This window comes from Vidua chalybeata, chromosome 9, assembly GCF_026979565.1.
Source record: "Vidua chalybeata isolate OUT-0048 chromosome 9, bVidCha1 merged haplotype, whole genome shotgun sequence".
NCBI classification, from domain to species: Eukaryota; Metazoa; Chordata; class Aves; order Passeriformes; family Viduidae; genus Vidua; species Vidua chalybeata.
This window is the reverse complement of record NC_071538.1, coordinates 19281904-19300313: the sequence shown is the minus strand read 5'-3', so window position 1 is coordinate 19300313 and position 18410 is coordinate 19281904. Positions and strand designations below refer to the sequence as shown.

The window sequence follows — 18410 nt, the reverse complement described above, 5'->3', positions numbered from 1 at the left end:
CAGTCACTTACAGAGATTGAGTGTCAATAATTTTTTGTGAAATAGAGAAATAATTTTCTATAACCAGTCCAAATCTTTTGCCACTTGTACATGGATGGAATATAACCATAATGAGAGCTATTTAATGGGGGTGGGAAATAAGTTGGTGGCATGTTTAGATTTTGAGCTGCACAAAATTAACAATTGTTTAGAGTGTGAGCACCGTTTGAGTGGCCTTCTTGTGTTTATATGTGGGACTCTTTCTCATGGTTCCAGTATATGGGTTAGCCTGGTTTCCTCTTTCACAGTCAGATAATTGGAAGAGCTGTGCTTTGTTCCAGAATTTCTTTACAAGAGACCATTGCACTCTTTAATGTGTAGCAGAATGTCACCAAGACCCTGGGGGAGTTTCATGTGACCCCAGCATCCCCAGGTACAGCCTGTGTGGTGCAGCCCTGTTCCTCAGCCACACCTCCTCTCCAAAGCTCTGCTCCCTGGCCTCAGCTTTCTTTTGTCCAGGCAGTTGCTAATGGTCATCCAAAACTGAGTAAAGAGCTACAGCCCTCAGTGTTTGCTTTAAAATACTTAGTCAATAATAATACACTATTCTTCTACAACATGTAATATTGTACGTGGGATTAAATATATTTTTCTGGCAGAAACCAAGAGCATTAATTCAAGTAGCTTGTCCAGCCCAGCTGGTCAATGTCAAGAGTTAGTTGTATTTTTGTCTTTGTTCATGAGAACAATGGCAAAATGAGAGCATCAGCAAGCTGAGTCCAGTAATTCCATCTATTATTTTTTTCAATACACAAATCTCTTGCCAAGTTCAGAGTTTTGGCTGGCTGAATAGTCAGTCTTTCAAGACTTAGCAAGGCCACGAGTTTTACTAAGATAGAGTTGCAGAAAATTTACTGCTAGATACCTGAATTAGTTTTTAATTTTTTTTGCCTTTTAAAAAATCCACTTAATACTAAGAAACCATTAGTTTTGCTTTTCTGGTATTTTATCTTTTTGCCTGGAAAAAGCAATTTAGTTTTAGTTTCACTTGTCACATAGAAATGTTGGAAAAGGTACTGTTTATGTAGCTGCAGGTTTTATTGATCAGCAAGTTTTATCCGAAGTGATAAGCATATCTTAACATATAGCAAGGCTGTTTTAGGTGAAGAATGATTTAAAAACCTGACAGACTAACTAATTCAACACTTTTGCAATTTTGTTGCAGTTCCAGTTCTTTGCTGTTAATTAAGTCACTCAATGTATCTGCAGACTGTGATAGGTGTTTAATGAACCTGAATGTTGTAAAGCTGTTTTGGAAATTCTTCTTGTTGCTGTTGTAAGCTAAATTTCCCAGTTCAGTATCCCTCTGTGATTTTCCAATCAATGCTGTTGTTACCATAAATGTGTTTTTCAGCATTCAGTATCAAGAATGCATAAATGCCTTGCTGAACTAGAATATGTAGCACAGCTCAGAGACAGCAACATAAACAACTGACCTGATCAGCTAGCATGAGAGAATATACCATTTAAGCAGTCATGGAAAGCCAAAGCAATGTGGAGTGGTAATTTCCTTGGGGTTCTACCAAGCACCATTAAGACACTAAGAGATTGGTCTTGCTTTTTCTTCACTCAGCCATAAGTCTGATGGTGGCTGCAGAAGAATGTGGTTGCTAACATTGCTGAAAGAGTCTCCAGAGAATAATGAATGTGTGCTCAACTGGAAATGCACAGATGTCCATCTCATCTTTTCCATATCACTTTCAGCAAGTGGCAAATGATTGCTTTATTCATTTGTATTGTTAAATTATTACATAGCCATAGAGATATAACATTATTTGGGTTTTTTTTCTGCCTGAGGTTGAAAAGGCAGAAAGTAGATAGACTTCTTTCTTTGTAATATAGTCTTAACTATTCTGAGTCAGGTCTTATGTTTAGCTTTTTCATTAATATTATTGCTGTTGTTGTGCTGATCTTTAAAGACACTTTGTGTGATTCACTTTTTTTTCCTGTCATAAAGCTGCCTAAATAAATCCCAGAAATAAGAGCTGTAGTGAGGGCTCTGAAGGTACATTAGAAAAGGTTAGCATGCCCACTGGAACATAAATTTGATTCTTCACATGTGGTATTTACAGTCACATCTCTTTTTTTTCTTTTTTTCTTTTAACTCATAGAAGTCACTGATAGATGGGAAATTGAGTAAAAGGACTGTTTAAAAAGCCATTTTTTATGGCCCTACTCATCATAGAATAATTTCTTTAAGCCAAATTTGATGCCTATAGAGAAGTGCTGTTATGTAACCCTAAGGACAGGAGTGATGGTCTCTGAATGTGCAGCTGCAGTACAAAAGAAAGCTTCTTTAATTGGCATTGCCTAATACACTGTGATCTTCTCTTGAATTTACAGGAGAAGAGGCAAGTTTTGTTTCTTGTTTCTGCTGATAATGTTGGGAACTGTAAACATGGAGGGCTTATGATACTAATGCATTGTTTTTCCCTAAGAAATAAATCTAAAAAATATTGTGGTTTCTCTCTGTGGTGCAGAAAAAAATGCCACATTCTGTTAGGAGCCTTTAAGTTACTGTATTTCACCAAATGCAGTCACCTTTCTTGCTGTTTGATAGGGAGACATTGGGCCAGCAGGACCGAGTGGACCATCAGGAATTCCAGGGCCCACGGTATGGTACTTAATCATCCCACAGCAGGTGCTCATGCTGCTTTCCAAATTATAGTCAAGCATTGGATTTATGTTTACTCTTTACTTTAACAGGGTTTCCCAGGGAGTGTGGGACAGCCTGGAATGAAAGGTGATAAGGTGATTTAAATATTTTCATTATCTTGGAGATACACAGTTCTTTCAGGCTCCCTTCATTAAAACTTGAGCATAATGTACTTGGCAAACCCTTCCCTTTATCCTTTTGATTTCTTTTGTCTTCTGACTCTTATTTTTTAAATTTATGTCAGACTCATGGTCTGGTAGCTTAGACAAGATTTTTTCTGAATGGAACACTAACTACTGACCATAATAATATCCAGATGTGTGCCTTTAGACTTTCCTTGAAGAGGTATTTCAGTGCAACACCTTGCATTGTCAAAGATCTGTGTTAATTTTAAATAGTGAATATTGAATTAATCTTTCTCTATTTCTGAAAACTACCCCATTTTAAGCCACACACATATGTCTGTATAAAATTATATATCGTTTAGGGTGAAAATGGCCTGGCAGGAGATCCAGGAGATATGGGGTACCCAGGAGACAAGGTAAGTTATAACTGCGTTGTTTTACAAAATTATCCAATTTCAGCAACTTCATCAGGCTTCTGAGTCTCTTAAAATGCAGCAGGTTGGTTGCACAAAGCTAGAATGCAGTAGTAATACTTCCTGGATATCACTGTATTAACATATTTTTAAGAAATTCTGTGCTAATTAAAACTCAGTTATGGAAAGTGTGCACAAAGACAAGTAAAGGGCACAGCAGAACTCTGGCAGCTGTGTGTATAGCATCAAACAAGGATTATGGTGTGATCTCAGTCTCTCTAAGGAACTGTTGTAAGAGGTATTTTTCCCTTGACCCTTGAGGTTCATCTGCAGCTCACCTGGACCTACTGTGGTTAGCAGCAGCACACGGTCTGGCATGCTCCTTCACATCATCAAACTGAGATAAATAAGGATCTTCTTTCCTGTTTGGCTAGTACATCAGAAGTCATTGAAATAGCACATCCTGTGAGAACTCTTTTGATGAAAGTTGAATGTTAGAAGATAGTTTTCAACCTGAAGAATTCTTTTGAAGCCTGTTTCAGGTGCCAAAATAGAGCAATTTATTGCTTCCAACATAACACAACAATTAATTTTCATGTGTATTTATTATCTTTCTTTTTTCAGGGTGCTCTTGGTTTACCAGGACCCCCAGGGATCAGAGGAAAACCAGGACCCCCAGTAAGTTTACACATCAAATTTTGCTCTCAGTATATCACTGTATGTTGTTGATACTTGATATTTTTTACTACTGTTGATATTTGACACTTCTGTGTGATTGTTATGCTCACAGTGCATGTAATCCCCTAGAAGTGACCTAATTCAAAATGCACAAAGAATAAGGTCTAAGCTGCTTTTATTTCTAGTGACTGCTGTTAATGAGTGAGTCAGATCCTAAAATGTGAGACTTGGTTACCAAAATCAGTATACATGTCAAATTTTAATAGAGTGCTTAGGATATTAGATATTCTGTGACAATGGGGAATGGACATGTAGGCAATATTTGAAACAAATCCACTGAGAGCTTTGGGAACTTCCAGATGACCATTTGGACTAGCTGGATTTGGAGGGAATGTGTGAGATCTCATTACTAACAGCCAGTCACTTCTCACAGGGATGGGAGCACTCACGAATTCCTGTATTTACTGATTTTTAGCAGCTTTAAAGGCATCTGTGCACTGCTGCTGGGTTTTTAGATGTTGAGGCAGAAAAGGCATATTGCACTGGGTTACCTGGCACTTCCTCACCTGTTTTAGTGCTAATATCTGTCTCTTTTCAATATAAAATTAAAAGCTGCCAAGACTCACTCCAGTGTAAATTTTCTCATGTAAACCAAGCCAATTACTGGTAAGCCTACTTAGACCTCATGAATGTCATGGGCCCTTATATTCAATACCGCTTTCCTTGTCCTATAGAATTTATAGTATGAACACTAATCCTGCAATAAACTTATGCAAATTTGCATAAGCATAGATGAGAAAAATCATATTTTTTGCTTTTAAAGGTACAAGAATTTTCATTTTAAGATAAGCATGTGAATCAACCTGTTCCTGAAAGAGTTGTGGATTTTAAACAGAAGCTGAATGTGACCAACCTCATGACTTATGTTAAATTAAGCTATGAGACCTCAGTCCTGCAGTAATAGAAATTTATCTTTGTAGAATAAATTTACAATGAAGTCATTGATGTGAAAAATTATAGAAATGTTTCCCAGGTCAGACCTTAATTTTGCTCAAGTGACATCTACTTATGGTGGCAGAAAGATTGTGAAAATGTGGAAGAAGAGATATAACTTAGAGAAATTGGCCCATTTTTAGATGAGTTGGAATTTGTATGTAAAGAAGCTACCGTTACATATGGATAGTTGTAATTATAATTTTGTTGTCATTAATCACAAAACTGCCAATTTTTTGGCTATGATTGGATACTTAAAATTTATAAGTGTGTAAACCAATATCTGTAACAGTTACTTTCTGGATGTTTAAATAATATGTAGTTCTTATTGTGAAAACAGCTATATATTTAATGGGGTTTTTGTATGGTTCCTCCCAAAACTCCCAATTTTCTCTGTCCTAAACTAAATGAATTTTTTTGTTGCGACTTCAAAGAGATATGAAGAACTAGTTTTAATAGTGTCTGAAGAGAGGCAGATATAAAATTTCCTATGTAGTGAAAAAGTAATCTCAACGTTTCTATGGCCTTTTTGTTAATAAATGTTTTTAAAATCTTCATAATCCTCTATTGTTAAAAATAAATTATCATCAGAAACATGATCTGTTTGGATTTTTTTTAAGGGGAAAATTGGAGAACCTGGACCCCGTGGACCATTGGGTCCTCAGGGACCTGAGGTAAGAAATTGCTTGATAGTGGTAAATTGAATGTTGGTTCTAAATTATGAAAATAAGAGCTTAATGAGTTTGCTTCATAAAAGACTGAATTAGGGAAATCTTAATTGAATTAGGGAAATCTTTTTATTCAGTCATATTTGATGAATTAATTCTCCTGCATAAAGTACAAAATATTCCAGCTCATAACTTTTTTCTGCAAAATATTAATGTACAGAATCTTTGAATACAAAGTAGTTCTTCATTTGCTTGTGTGTTTAGGATTTGCTGTCTCCTGAATCCTGCTACTATGGGGTACACCTGGAATGAGACTCATGTGATTTCTCAGGCACACTTCCATTTGTAAATACTAAAACATGTTTACAAATGGGATTTTCCATTTTCCAGGCCTGGTTGCATATTTATCACTTACAAGAAACACAAAGGATAAACCTCAGTCACATGGGAAGTGTTGCCAAGCAGTTGAATCTAGAAGTGAAGTTTCCTAAGAACTCTTTAGTGCTATGGAAGTCTACGCAGAAACTCAGTCTCCAAAATGTCCCATTTTGGTGGTTTTTTGCATTTATACCACAGGTTTTAAGGACAAATGCTGTGGTCTGTACCAGAACGACATGTTTATACACAGACACATGTATTTGCTAGAGAGATGAAAGCGGAAATTGTGGATTGTTCTTTCTAATCAGCTTCCTGCAATGAATGTATTTTGGGTTTCACTTGGTTTGTGGTGGGGTTTCTTTGTTTGTTTGTGGGTTTTCCTTTTTTTAAAAAAAAATGAATGGAAGACATATATTAGCAATGATCTTTTTTCTGCCTTTACATGAGCATATCTCCTCAAACCAAGGCTCTATGTTCCTACCTTTTTTATTAGGCAAAAGCCCTCATGAGAGAAAACTCACTGGAAGGTGCATTGTAGCAACACAAGGTGATCTTGTGAGAGTAAGTCTCTCTCACTTGGTCAAAAGGTGTGCAGAAGACACAAAGCCTGTGCATGTTGTCCACAGCTGCCACCCTCTGTGGATCAGGATTTCAGATTTTTCGAGCCTCTTCATTGTTAACAAAAGAGGCCCTTGCATGATTTCTTTGCATAGCTTCCAGCAAGGGAGACTTGAGGCAGGTTAATCCCAAATTGTTGGTCTTGAGGCCTGTGTCCTGCTGCCTCTGCTGGTAGTCCTTCATGGTTCCTTATTCCAACAGACAAGCTACTCCTTTGTGTCTGGGGAAAAGATCATCCTGGGCTGGTTACCCTCAGGGCAGATATGGATGGGAATCTTTCTCTCTGAAAAGCTCAGCATTTCCCCTCGCTCAGGAGTGCAGAATTGCTTCATCATTAGAAGGCAAATAAGGTCCATGATGCTAGATAATTAAAGCTTGGGTGTTCAGGTACTTTTTTTAAAATAATTGTCTGCAAAATGGTCGGTTTAAAACTGCAAAGCAATGTTTCTCTTAGCTTCAGTCACGCAAGACAGTTCCAAATAAACTAAGAGGTTTTTCCGCCTTTTACTTCATAAAAATATGGTCACCATATGGCAAAATAGAAACAGAAGGGATGCAGGATAGCAGCATACTGGGATTTTGGACAAATTGAAGGTACTAGAAGTTATAGAATGAAAGGAATTTAAAATAAGAAGCATAAAACTGAAGAGTGTATGTGTCCCTCCTGTTACATTGTCTTATAAAAATAAGCTGCTTGTTGTTGCCAGAAGTTATTTAAACACAACCAAATATATGAAGTATGAGCAAATAATGTAGATTTTTCCACAAGAAAAGCTTACTGTTGTATGTCTGATCATGTCTCTTCTTCCAAAACCAGACAACAAGCAGGTCAGACAGAGCTATTTTCCTTGTTCCTGTTTCATTATCTGAATGCTCAGACTTCCTGTGACCCCATGTAGAAAACATGCATTATATCATATACTAAATGTTCCCTTGATGTTTCTGGAAATAGAAGAATGTGATCAATTAGTGTCTTTCAAGGAGAGTACTTTGAATTTAGTATAAATGTGACAGTCCATACCATATGCCTTCTATGAAAGATTCTATTTTTAAAAAACCCCAAAACCTATATTGGGATTTGTTGGACTTGGGTGTGAGCAGGAGGAGCAGAACCTCTCAGATTCTACTTCCAGCTATTCCTCTCTCCTTTTGTCCAACATTAAGACAGTGGGATTTATAAATGTGTTCTGTCCCCATTTGTTTTGGGTATATGTGTAATAAGAAACTGGGGATCCTTTGATCTTTCCAGTTACACATTTGAGTGTTTCATTCCCATTCATAAGTAGTCCTGTCCCTGATTTTCTTCCCATGTAAACTGCAGTAACTCTGGCACTCCAGCAGCTGAAATGTGTAACGATCTCTGCACACAGCAGTGGGAGCAGGGCAGGCAGACTCTGATCATCCTCACAGGGTTTTGTGGTTTGAAATACAGATCACCAGTGAGTCGCTTCCTAAATCTTTCCTCTGCAGCTGTGCAGCCAAGGTCCACCAGGTCAGAGTTGAAATAAGTCACCCACCTCTAGCCAGGGTCCATTTGGGACCTGCAGTGCTGATGGCAGGAGGGCAGAGGGAGGGACAGAGGTCTGGCTCTCACTCTCTGGGTGGCCGGACAAGGGTTGGCTGCCAGGTGACTCTTTCGGTGCAGGAGTGCTGCAGTGTCAGGCCAAATCCTCTTCTGGGTGTGTTTCTGCAGAGCCAGGGTCTGTCTCGTGCCTGAATGCCTGCTGCTCACCAGCCACTGGGTATACTCAGTGCACACTCTGTGGGGTGTGCCTTCATCAGCTGACACATTGTGCTGCTTTGTCATGCACCTGAAAATGAACCACCAAAATATGACATTTCTGTAGAGCTTTGTTTTATTGGCATGACAACTGGAAAGTGCTGGTTTGACTGTTCTAACCCACAATGTCTCTGTTCACTGTGTACAGTGAAGTATGCAGTGCTTATTGTTAATGTGAATGAAATTAGACAAGCCTTTAACAGGCTTCCACATGTATTCAGAATATTTTGTAGTTAAATTTTGCTCTAGGAATTGCATTTAATTATCCCCCAAAATGAGAGTGATAGTTCCCTTCAGATGTGCCTTCGAAGTGTTATAAATAGGTTTCATCTGAAGCAGAGAAAATGATTCATTGTCTTCAATAGAACTTTTTTCATCTGTGCAGTATTTGGATCTGAAGTCATTAGCTTACTCCTTCAGGAAGGTACTTGTGTGGGACTGGTGTGTTCCATGCTCAAAGCAGCAGCCTTACAAAAGAAAAGGATACATTCAAGTAACAGTAAAGAGTCAAAAAGGCACACATTTTGTAAGTGAATCAGTGGCTGCTTTGAGGTGTTTTTTTAAAGTTTAAAAAAGTTTACTTTTAGTGCATGTTTCACATGCATTATCACATGATTTTTGGGTTTTTGCAAACAATGGCAGGTGCGCAGTGATAACAGCTCTCGGTTTCAATATTGCATCAAATAACTTGCATGCAAATGATTTGTAGGAAATATAGAAATAAAGATAATTTAAAGGCTGAATTAATTGTTTTCTGGCATATATCTGAGGAACTACTCTTGTTGTAAAATTGCTTATACTCTGTACTTGCCTTTGCACAGAACCTTCATCTGGTCCTGTCCCAAAGTTCTATGTCTGCATAACACATCCATTCAGAAGAATAATAAACACTTATTGGAGAATTGTAGTTTTTTGCAGAAACCTTCTTTTGGTGATTTGATTATAATAATTAGTAATGAATCTCTAATAAGATATCTTGTTGAAGTAGCTACATCCAGTCAGTCTTGCTTCTGAAAATTTATTCTAAATTCTCATTGAAATTAATTGCAGTCTGTGATTGAATGAACTCTTATTGGAGCAGGGAAACTGAAGGGGCTGCTGCACTTCCTGGAGACGTTTTCCCTCCACGGTGCCCCTCCACCCGTGCTTGTCCTGATCCTCTTGAGGGCAGTCAAGGGCATGAAGATGGGTGGCCAGCGATGCTGGCAAATGTCATGTGAGAACAGCTGGAAGTGGGATTCTGTAAATGTGAGAGAATTCCCCATGGAAATGGAGTGTAATGGCACAATATTTATGATATTCTGCTTCCATATTAGCAGCCACCCAGAAGAACAAAAGAAAAACAAAAGCTTTGGCAGAGTGCTCATCGCTGGGGCACTGAGATATGCCCTAACATAGTAACAACTTGGCCATCTCTGCATTTTTTTAAATTAAACATTATATTGATAAATGAGAGCACTAAATATGTTAATTTTATATTTAAGTGTTCAGTACAAAAAGCAACACTCCCACAGCAAGGTTAAAGCACATTTGTGTTAAGATAGTTCGCACTTCAGGTTTTCCTGATGCCACATTTCTTTTCATTAAATGAAGTGGATTCTAAAGTGCTTTGCTGGCAAAAGACCACATCTGTAGCAAGATTTTGAAAATAATTTGTATCCTACCAGCTGCCTGATGGGCTTCTGGCAGATGGAAATTAAGACTCTGCATTTCCTCAGAAGTCATAATACTGAGAGCTGTTTCGTTTTGAATAGTCTCTGCTGCAAACTACATTGCAGCTGGAAACTATATATTAATCTCCTGGCCTTTCACTTATGGAAGAATAATGAACTTTTAATCTGGAGTAACTTCCCAGGGAGCTGGCTGCTGAATAACTCATGGCAAATTTAGGTATTGCTAGAGATGTATCCCACTACACTATGAGGAATCTGTCAGGCAAGTGCCATTGCTGAGGTATTTCAAGAGCTCCTTCCTGGTTCATTCTTTTTCTGGAATTGTCTGAAGTGGCTGTTTGTGTCCTGGATTATTACACTTATTTCATGGATTATTAATGTGAGAACATCTTAGAAACAGTGTACTAATACTGCCATAGCATCCACCTTTTCTTTCATGGTTGTGCTCAAGAAAAAAAGTCTTAATCCCTCTTCACAGAAAAGATAAAATTTATGAGGATTTTAAATTTCTAAATGCATTGTTTAGTGTTGATGTTCTCAGGCCAGTAACTCTCTTGTATCCTAAGACTTTGCCTGAAATGAAAAGATTTCAAAATACCATGTTTGTTTTACCTGTAATAGTACTTGTCCACACCTACATCTCATGGTCCTTACTGAATTCCCTCTAGAAAAATTTAAATAAATAAATAAAGTAGATCTATTCATTTATGAAAGCATTAGAATCTCTCTAAATTAACATTTTTCTAGGCAGATTGTTTTCTGGAATGTTTATTGCCAAGAGGAAATTGTCTGTGTTAGCATTTAGCACTTGCTCACACATTAGAAACATTAAGATTTACAGATATAGGAAACAACTCACCCCTTGGTAACTATTTAAGGTCTATAAATAAGTAAATTTAAAATTAAGAAAGGACAAGCAAAAAAATTCCAAGGAATTGGCCTAACTCTTCAATGTATTTCAGTAGACAGCAGTGGCCAGGATTTAAAAAAAAAACACCTCTTCTTTTGAACTATATAGAAATCAAGGGTGATGCAAGGGAGTGTTCCAGGTGTGAGTCTCAGGGCCGTGGTCACAGGTAAATAATATGTTCTGTGCCACCTAGAGGCATGTTGGAATTGTTGCACAGCTCTGCTTTAATTGCTGATTTATGGCAAAAGAAAGGGAAACCACTGTGATGTATTGAGAAATGTTGAGTGTTAGAGTTGTTGCCCATCTTCTGAAAACTCAGACCATTTTTACTCTTTAGTGGTTTTCTCTTAGACTCATTAGCATCCAAGTGCTAAACCTGATTTTTAAAACATTGTTCTGTGTATGTGGTTTTTGTTTCAATTATTGGAAAAAGTATGTATATATTTTAATTTGTAATGGTTTTCTCTTAATGAAGAAGGAAACTTGTTTTTCCTAGTGTTAGACCATGGGTTTGCTTAAATGTAGTAATAAATATTTTGCTCAGAGGAAGTGGCAGTCTTCAGATGGTCAAAATTTAATGAAATGTGGAAGATTATTAAAAAAGCAAAATCTTGGCAGGGGACTGAATGAGCAGGTCAATTACCAATGCTTTATTTTATCCTACAAATGTAAGATCATGTATCCTCTCTGGATATTTATGAAATTTAACTCACTACTGTATTGCATAAGGGTCAGTGGCACCATTTTTTTCCTTAAAATATTCTCCTTTCTTCTAAATCAATCTAGCTGTAGCTGAATTCCTCTGATACAGAGGCCTCCTTATGGTCTCCCAAGTCAATGCCTACTGGCCAGGTGGTTCACAGTGATAATTTTAGTTGATTCTTTTCCTGTGCACATTAACTTTTTCTTTGCTAACAGCTTGACCTGCACTAGAGTGTATTTCACAAAGGCCTGTTCTGAATAATGCTACACGCTGATGACCTTCAGTTCCTGCCAGACCTCGATTATCACCTGCAGATTTGGAGGAAAAGCTTCTTCCCTTTTTCTTAATCTTGCACTGATCTTGTCCTTAACACGTGGCCGTGGATTAAAGGGCTTCAGCTGCTCTCTCAACTTGATGAAAAGAATACTTGAATTCATAAATGCAGGACCTGGTGCAGGCTGTTCTGTGGTGATTTTTTGTACATCCAAACCAGTGCAATGGTTTAATTTCAAACATTGCTTAGCGGATGAAAAGTCTTATCGTAAGAGAAATTAAATCCGTGCTGACATCTGCTAAATTGAGTTTAACAAAAGCTGCCTAAAATTTGTCACTTATCCAAGTCCTTTCAAGGAAACATAATGGATTTTGACATTTTTTTGGGGATGGTAGAACAAATTTATTTCTTGTTTCTGTGACTCAGGTTTATTAAATGAATGAACAGAATCAAAACAAGTACATTGAAAACATTCCTACTCGGCAAATCATTTGTCTGTATGATTTCTTTAGGGTTTTCCAGGAGATATTGGTGTACCTGGATTAAATGGCCCTGAAGGTCCTAAGGTAAGATTACATGAAAACCTATTAAAAATAACAGTAAATAGTGTTAATCTCTGAGAGATGGACACTGGCATTATGAGAAGATAATCCCACTGTCAGAATGCAGGTAATTTGCCTCAGGTATTTATATGAGGAAGTTATTTGAACGTTTAATGCTGTCCACACAGTTCTGAGAGTAATTACTGTGTTAGGTGGAAGCATGTAATGGCAAAATTAGTTTGAGAAAATGCTATGTAGCTAGAAAGTAGCATATGTTTCACCTGTATTTAAATAGAATGCATGTCAAATGTATGCAGATCTTTGTATTACTCAGGTTACATGTGTCCTAAAAATTGTTTTTAACAATTTTTAAAAGAAATAGTAGTTGAAGGTATGGAAATGTGTAAAATTCACGCACCAGATTAAATTATAGATAAAATAATTGATATAACAAGGAAAAATTTATCTACAAAACTGTGCCAGAATAATTTAGCTTCTGCTCTTTAATAGACTAAGATTTTAGACCCAACTTAGGCAATAATTCACATGGATAGATTTTTCAATGAAACTTAGAATAAAAGTAGATATAGGAATTTTTTTGTTGAATTGGAAATGGTAGAGGCTAATACAAAAAGTGCAGGTGGTTCAGAAACTAACCCAGAGGAAAATGATTGAATGATTTCTAAAGATTGACTACTTGTTGAAAAGCAAATACCAATGAAGTTCCTCACTCATCAGCCTTGGGACTATTTTTACATTGTATTTTCTGTGGTGAATAGGCACAAGTATGGCAGAATGAAATCTGTATATGAAACCAAGTTGGGCATCTTTAGATTATCTAAAAAAAATGCACTTTTTGCTAATTCATTCCACTTCAGTTATTTCAGACTGATTTATGCAAGGACTAAAACAATAAATCCCATTATAAACTTTGACCAAAGGCAGTGCCAGATCTCTTTGAAATGAAAGCACAATAATGCAGTTAGAAATTAAGTGAAATTATAGAACATATGGGGCGAGATGTCTCATTAATGCCACTGCTCAAAGCATGAGAGGGCTTTATCTCTGTGGTACATCACTGGGCATTTTTATTCCAGAAGGACTCAGTCAAGTGAGACTAGATGCAGAAATAATACTTGAATGGCTTTATTCTGAGACAAGTTTTTTTTTAGACCAAAATTAAGGCCTTTTTTGACCTTGAAGTAAACCAGAGGGCAGAAACTGGTGAGGCAAAAGAACTGTGCAAGACCAACATTATCATTTGTCCAAGGACAAATCATACAGATTGTCTATTAATAAACAGACATGGAAATTACAACATTTTCTATCAACAGAGTTGTGAAATTCTGTAGCAGATTACTCAAGAAAACATAGGATGGGAAGCAGTAAATAGTTTAAGGATATGGTCTTATTTGTACCTGGAAGACTGTAACAATACCTCCATGCCAAAGGTGATCATTCTTAAGAACCTCTCAAATAATCCAGTTGCTGAAGCCATAGCTGATATTTTCTGTATCTCTTCTCTTTCAACTGTGGCAAGAGCCTTTTACCAAAACAGACATGAATTGACTAGGAAGGCTGAGAGCTAGTTATTTGAGGGGGCAAATTGAGGATAAGTTAAAATGTGTTTCTAGAGGGTGTCCATCTTCAATTCTGATTTATTTATTTTCTAACTTGTTTATTTGCATGTATGCCTAATGTAAGCAGCCTTATGTGAATGAGTTTGTCTGACCATGGCAGTGATAGTTGTTCTTGTGTTTCTGAGTTACCAGGGTGTTTACAAAAAAAAAAGAAAAAAAAAAAAAAAAACCAACCCTGTGGTGATGAAACACTCTGTCTAGGGAAAATACTAGAAGAGAAATACAACAGTTCTTGAGCTGCAGTTCTGATTTAATTGTCCAAGATTATACATGAATGGCATAACAGAACTAATCCCTGCTGCTCAGTTTCTTCAGTGAGATCGAATTGTTGCACATTATATCCAAGGAGTTTCTGTTAGAATTCTGTTGATGTTTAAAACAGATATTACAGATTTGTTGCCCTTTCACAGATTCCAGAGGGAAAAAGTTACTAAGAGGTGAACTATAAAGTTTGAGACTCCATGTTGCTTTGATACAGAAATTACACAGCTGAACCAGATTCAGTGCTCTCCAGCACATTTGGTGTTAGAAACAAGAAGCTTAGACAGCCTGCCCTAGTCAGGGAGAACTGATGGCTTACATTTGAAAAGAAGAATTACCAAACTGGAAAAACTCTTATACTGCTCCCAGTACTGAGGGAGAAGGGCTGCATCATTTTGGAAATGTTTGGCTTTTGGGATTCCCAGCTGCCTTGAGTTGACTAAAATTTTCCTCCAGCTTTTATTTTTAGAAAACTGTTCTCACTATGCTGCTATTTTCCTCATGTTTTTGTTTACGCTTCCTCAGAAGCAGTACCTATTTTAAAAGCCAAGAAAGCAGGGTAAGCTTTATTTTTTAGCAGTTGGTGTGGGATAAATTCAACTTCTTCGACATTTAAGCTCTATTAAGTGTGATCAGCTGTCTCTAAATGCCAGTAGAAGTTCTGGATTGTAAATTTTCCCCAAATTAGTGAAATAATCAGCAAATCTGATCTTTCTAAATCAATGTTCAAAGGATTTATTATGTAATTTTGTCTACAGAACATTACTCAGCTTGGAAACAATATTTTAGAAGGTGTTTGATCTTGATCCACACTTATTAAAAAATAGCAAAATGCACATTTTTTTTAAAAAAGGGAATAAGAATGTTTTTAAGAAGTTCTGAAATAACTTTGTTTGTTCCCTATGTTATTCTTTGCAAGTATTTATGTTCTCTAACCAAGAAAAGTGAGAGGAAAACATGGTCAGAACATGCTGACTACCACTGTAGCTTTTCCAGCAGTGTGTGTTGTACCATGGGAGAAGCTAAGAGCTTCCTCCCCTGTTAACTTAGGTTTGTTTGTATAACACATTTTAATAAAGTGATTATTAAGAGTTTCACCTCTTCTGGCAGGGATGGTCAACTGGGAAGTTATGGATGTGAAATACAGGGTACCCTATTTGCTGACTCACGTTTTTTTCCAGACACTTTGGCACATGGGTATTGACTACCTTCATTTTCTGTTTTTGCCTGAAACCCCAAGGAGGAGATGGAAATGTCATTTAGTATTAATATTCAGTTTACAATCTGGAACTTTTTTCCGGATTCAGTTCAGTGCAGTGGAAGAGTGTGTAGAGTAGCAGGGCTGCTGCCATTTCCACTGTGCAGTTACACTGCACTGAAATCCTTATCTCCTAAGGGGCTTTGCTGTTAGAATAAAGCAACAGTTATGCCAAGGAGAAAATGTCATTACTAACCATAGGAGAATATTACTTATCTAGTAATGTTTTAATTACTGCTGAAAACCCACCTGTCACTTCTGTGGTGATATGTCAACCAGCACTCCACCCCAGTCCTTCCCAGACTGATGGGCTCTTCGATGACACTCACTACCTTGAGATGGCCTGTTCCATTTTTCTCTTCTGTTTTACTTTGCCTGCTGAGTAAATTGTTACTGGAGCAATGCCTGGACCAATGTCTAGATTTCAGCTTCATTAGTAGACAGTTAATAAGGCTTACACTTTCCACCATTGCTTTCCTCAGAGGATAATCATATCTCTCCTAAAGGCCAACTTCTTTGTTCTTGTTGCTTTATCTGATATTGTTAAGCTTAGGTTTCCCAGAACATTAATATGTTTACACTTTTTTTTTGCTGTACTATGGCAAGTCAAGTGTTTTTCCCAATTATCCCATTGTAATTGGGATGCCCAAAGTTTTTGATAGACTGCTAGCTGCAAAGTCTTTTCAACAAAGTTTTGAAAACCCTGGTGTGAGAAGTCATGAAAACTCCTGGCAGAGGTTAATGTGCTTTATCTCTGCATAGCTGATTATAATCCTAATAGAAAGTAAGGGCTGAAAACCACAAGTAGTTTTGGACAAGCTAGTGGTCTAAATTCACTTTGTAGTTTCTTTCCATTGCAATGTTGTCTACACATGCTATTCTAAAGACTGCCCTAATACAAGGTCTGCTCATTGATGATGCTTTAATCTTACTATGGTAGTGTGCTTTACCTCTTCCAAAAGAGAGAAGTTGTTCTATCATGTTCAAATATTTTCTTATTTCCTTCTCACAACATAAAAAGAATAATGCTTCAGCAAAATCTATGTAGAAGTTCTTATGACGCTTGGTTTTCATCATCTTTGCCTGGCTTTCTATGGGAAATACTATGAACAATGGTAAGAGATTAGGTCTGCTACCTCAGTTTTGGGTTTTAGTCCAGGTTTGTAAGAGGAGAGAAACTAGACCGAATAATTGTTGATGTAATAATCAGTTGATGTAAGCTCTCCCTGTGTTTGTTTGGATGTCTAGGGAGCTCTGGGTGACCGAGGGCCTCCAGGGCCACAAGGCCCCAAAGGAGCTGAGGTAAGATGAAAAAAAGATCCAATTAAGAGATTATGTTTCAAAGCTGTGAGGGGTTAAGAGGGTTAGACAACAATGGTTAGATGTGTATGGTGTTGTCAAGCAAAATTTGAAGCTTCTTTTGCATTTTGGCAAGTGTTTTGAAAATTTTTTAGCAGCCTTATGGGGATGTGCATCCATTATGTGGTTTATTTTAATTTCAGTGGAATCTCAGATAATATATGTCCAGAGCTGTATGTGCTTATTTTAGTTAAACTGGGGACATGGGAGGGAAGGGGGTTAGCTGTATGGAGATAGAAAGCATATACCAATTTAATTACAGTGTCCTAGATACTCTTAAGTAAACACTTAGACCCTTATTAACTGAAAGGGGAGAAAGGCAGTTCCTCATCTTATAGCTTCATCAAGTATTCTTAATTCATCATCATAAAAACTAAAGCTTATATCTTGTAGGCTAAAAATAATTATCATTGAAAATAATTTAGTTGGTGATTCTGAAGATAGATCTCTAAACTTCTAAGTAGCTAAAGGATGGGCTTCTATGACAGATATTGAGTGAGTGGAAGCTAACAGTGGCTAAATGGTCTGTTTCCAGGTGTTTCTATCAGACTTGGACTCAGATAAACACACATGAAATTTAGGATGATGTAATAAATAGAAACAGTTATCTGCAGACTTTCTTTTTTTTTAAAGTAGATTTGTCATCAAGATCATTGAAGTCCTGATTTCTTTTAGGGAGAAGTAGGACCAGCTGGACCTATTGGAGGAGTCGGCCCAAGAGTAAGTATAAATAATTTTGGTGGGGCAGGCTGTTTTTCAGTAGGAATACCGCTTTGAAATGTAAGTTTGCTGTGAGAAGTGACTGTGATAAAATGGCATCTCCTGACTGAATGTGTGTTTTTCCTCAGAACATGCTCAAAACAGAGCTGGGAGGGGAAATGATTTTCCATACGAAGGGTTTGAAAGGAAATCACTGCTACAGTGCACAAAATATAGTGCTCCTCTGAGACAGATGAAACTGCCATGCACCTCCTAGGGACTGAACCAGCTGATATGTCAAAATATTTCAACTGGGGAAGAACCTACTCAGCTCACAGGGAGAGAAATATAAAGGGTGTATGCTTTAAGAAATCTGCCAGAAACCTGGCAGATAGTTACTGAAAACAATAAAGCTGGAAAGTCACAATGCTGTCTATGCTGACACATTTTAAAAGATAGCAGTTTAAAACTGTCATCCAATTCTTTTGTTAGTTATAAAAATATACTATTGTCTAAGAGTATTTCAGTGAACTTGAAGCTTATTTTTAGAAAATTTCTAGGCTAAAATGGATACTAACCTGCTCTAGGGATTACAGGAGTGTCTCTAAGTTTATTGAATGCAATTTGATTGTCTGCCTTTACGTGATTTGATTATGTGTGGTAATCACTGACTTGGCTTTCATTCTGGATGACTTCCCAATTCTTGCATGAGTTTAAGAGTCTTTTCCACTGTTTTCTGCTTT

At 37.2% G+C, this 18410-nt stretch overlaps 1 protein-coding gene across 1 annotated transcript in view; it reads left to right on the top strand.

Moving 5' to 3' along the window:
- Positions 1-18410, top strand: part of COL24A1 (collagen type XXIV alpha 1 chain) — a 119732-nt gene that overhangs the window by 43175 nt on the left and 58147 nt on the right. The window contains exons 15-22 of the mRNA XM_053950875.1: positions 2600-2653; positions 2746-2790; positions 3183-3236; positions 3858-3911; positions 5525-5578; positions 12421-12474; positions 16858-16911; positions 17644-17688. Coding sequence (XP_053806850.1) covers positions 2600-2653; positions 2746-2790; positions 3183-3236; positions 3858-3911; positions 5525-5578; positions 12421-12474; positions 16858-16911; positions 17644-17688 — 414 coding nt within the window. The remainder of the gene's footprint in view (positions 1-2599; positions 2654-2745; positions 2791-3182; positions 3237-3857; positions 3912-5524; positions 5579-12420; positions 12475-16857; positions 16912-17643; positions 17689-18410) is intronic.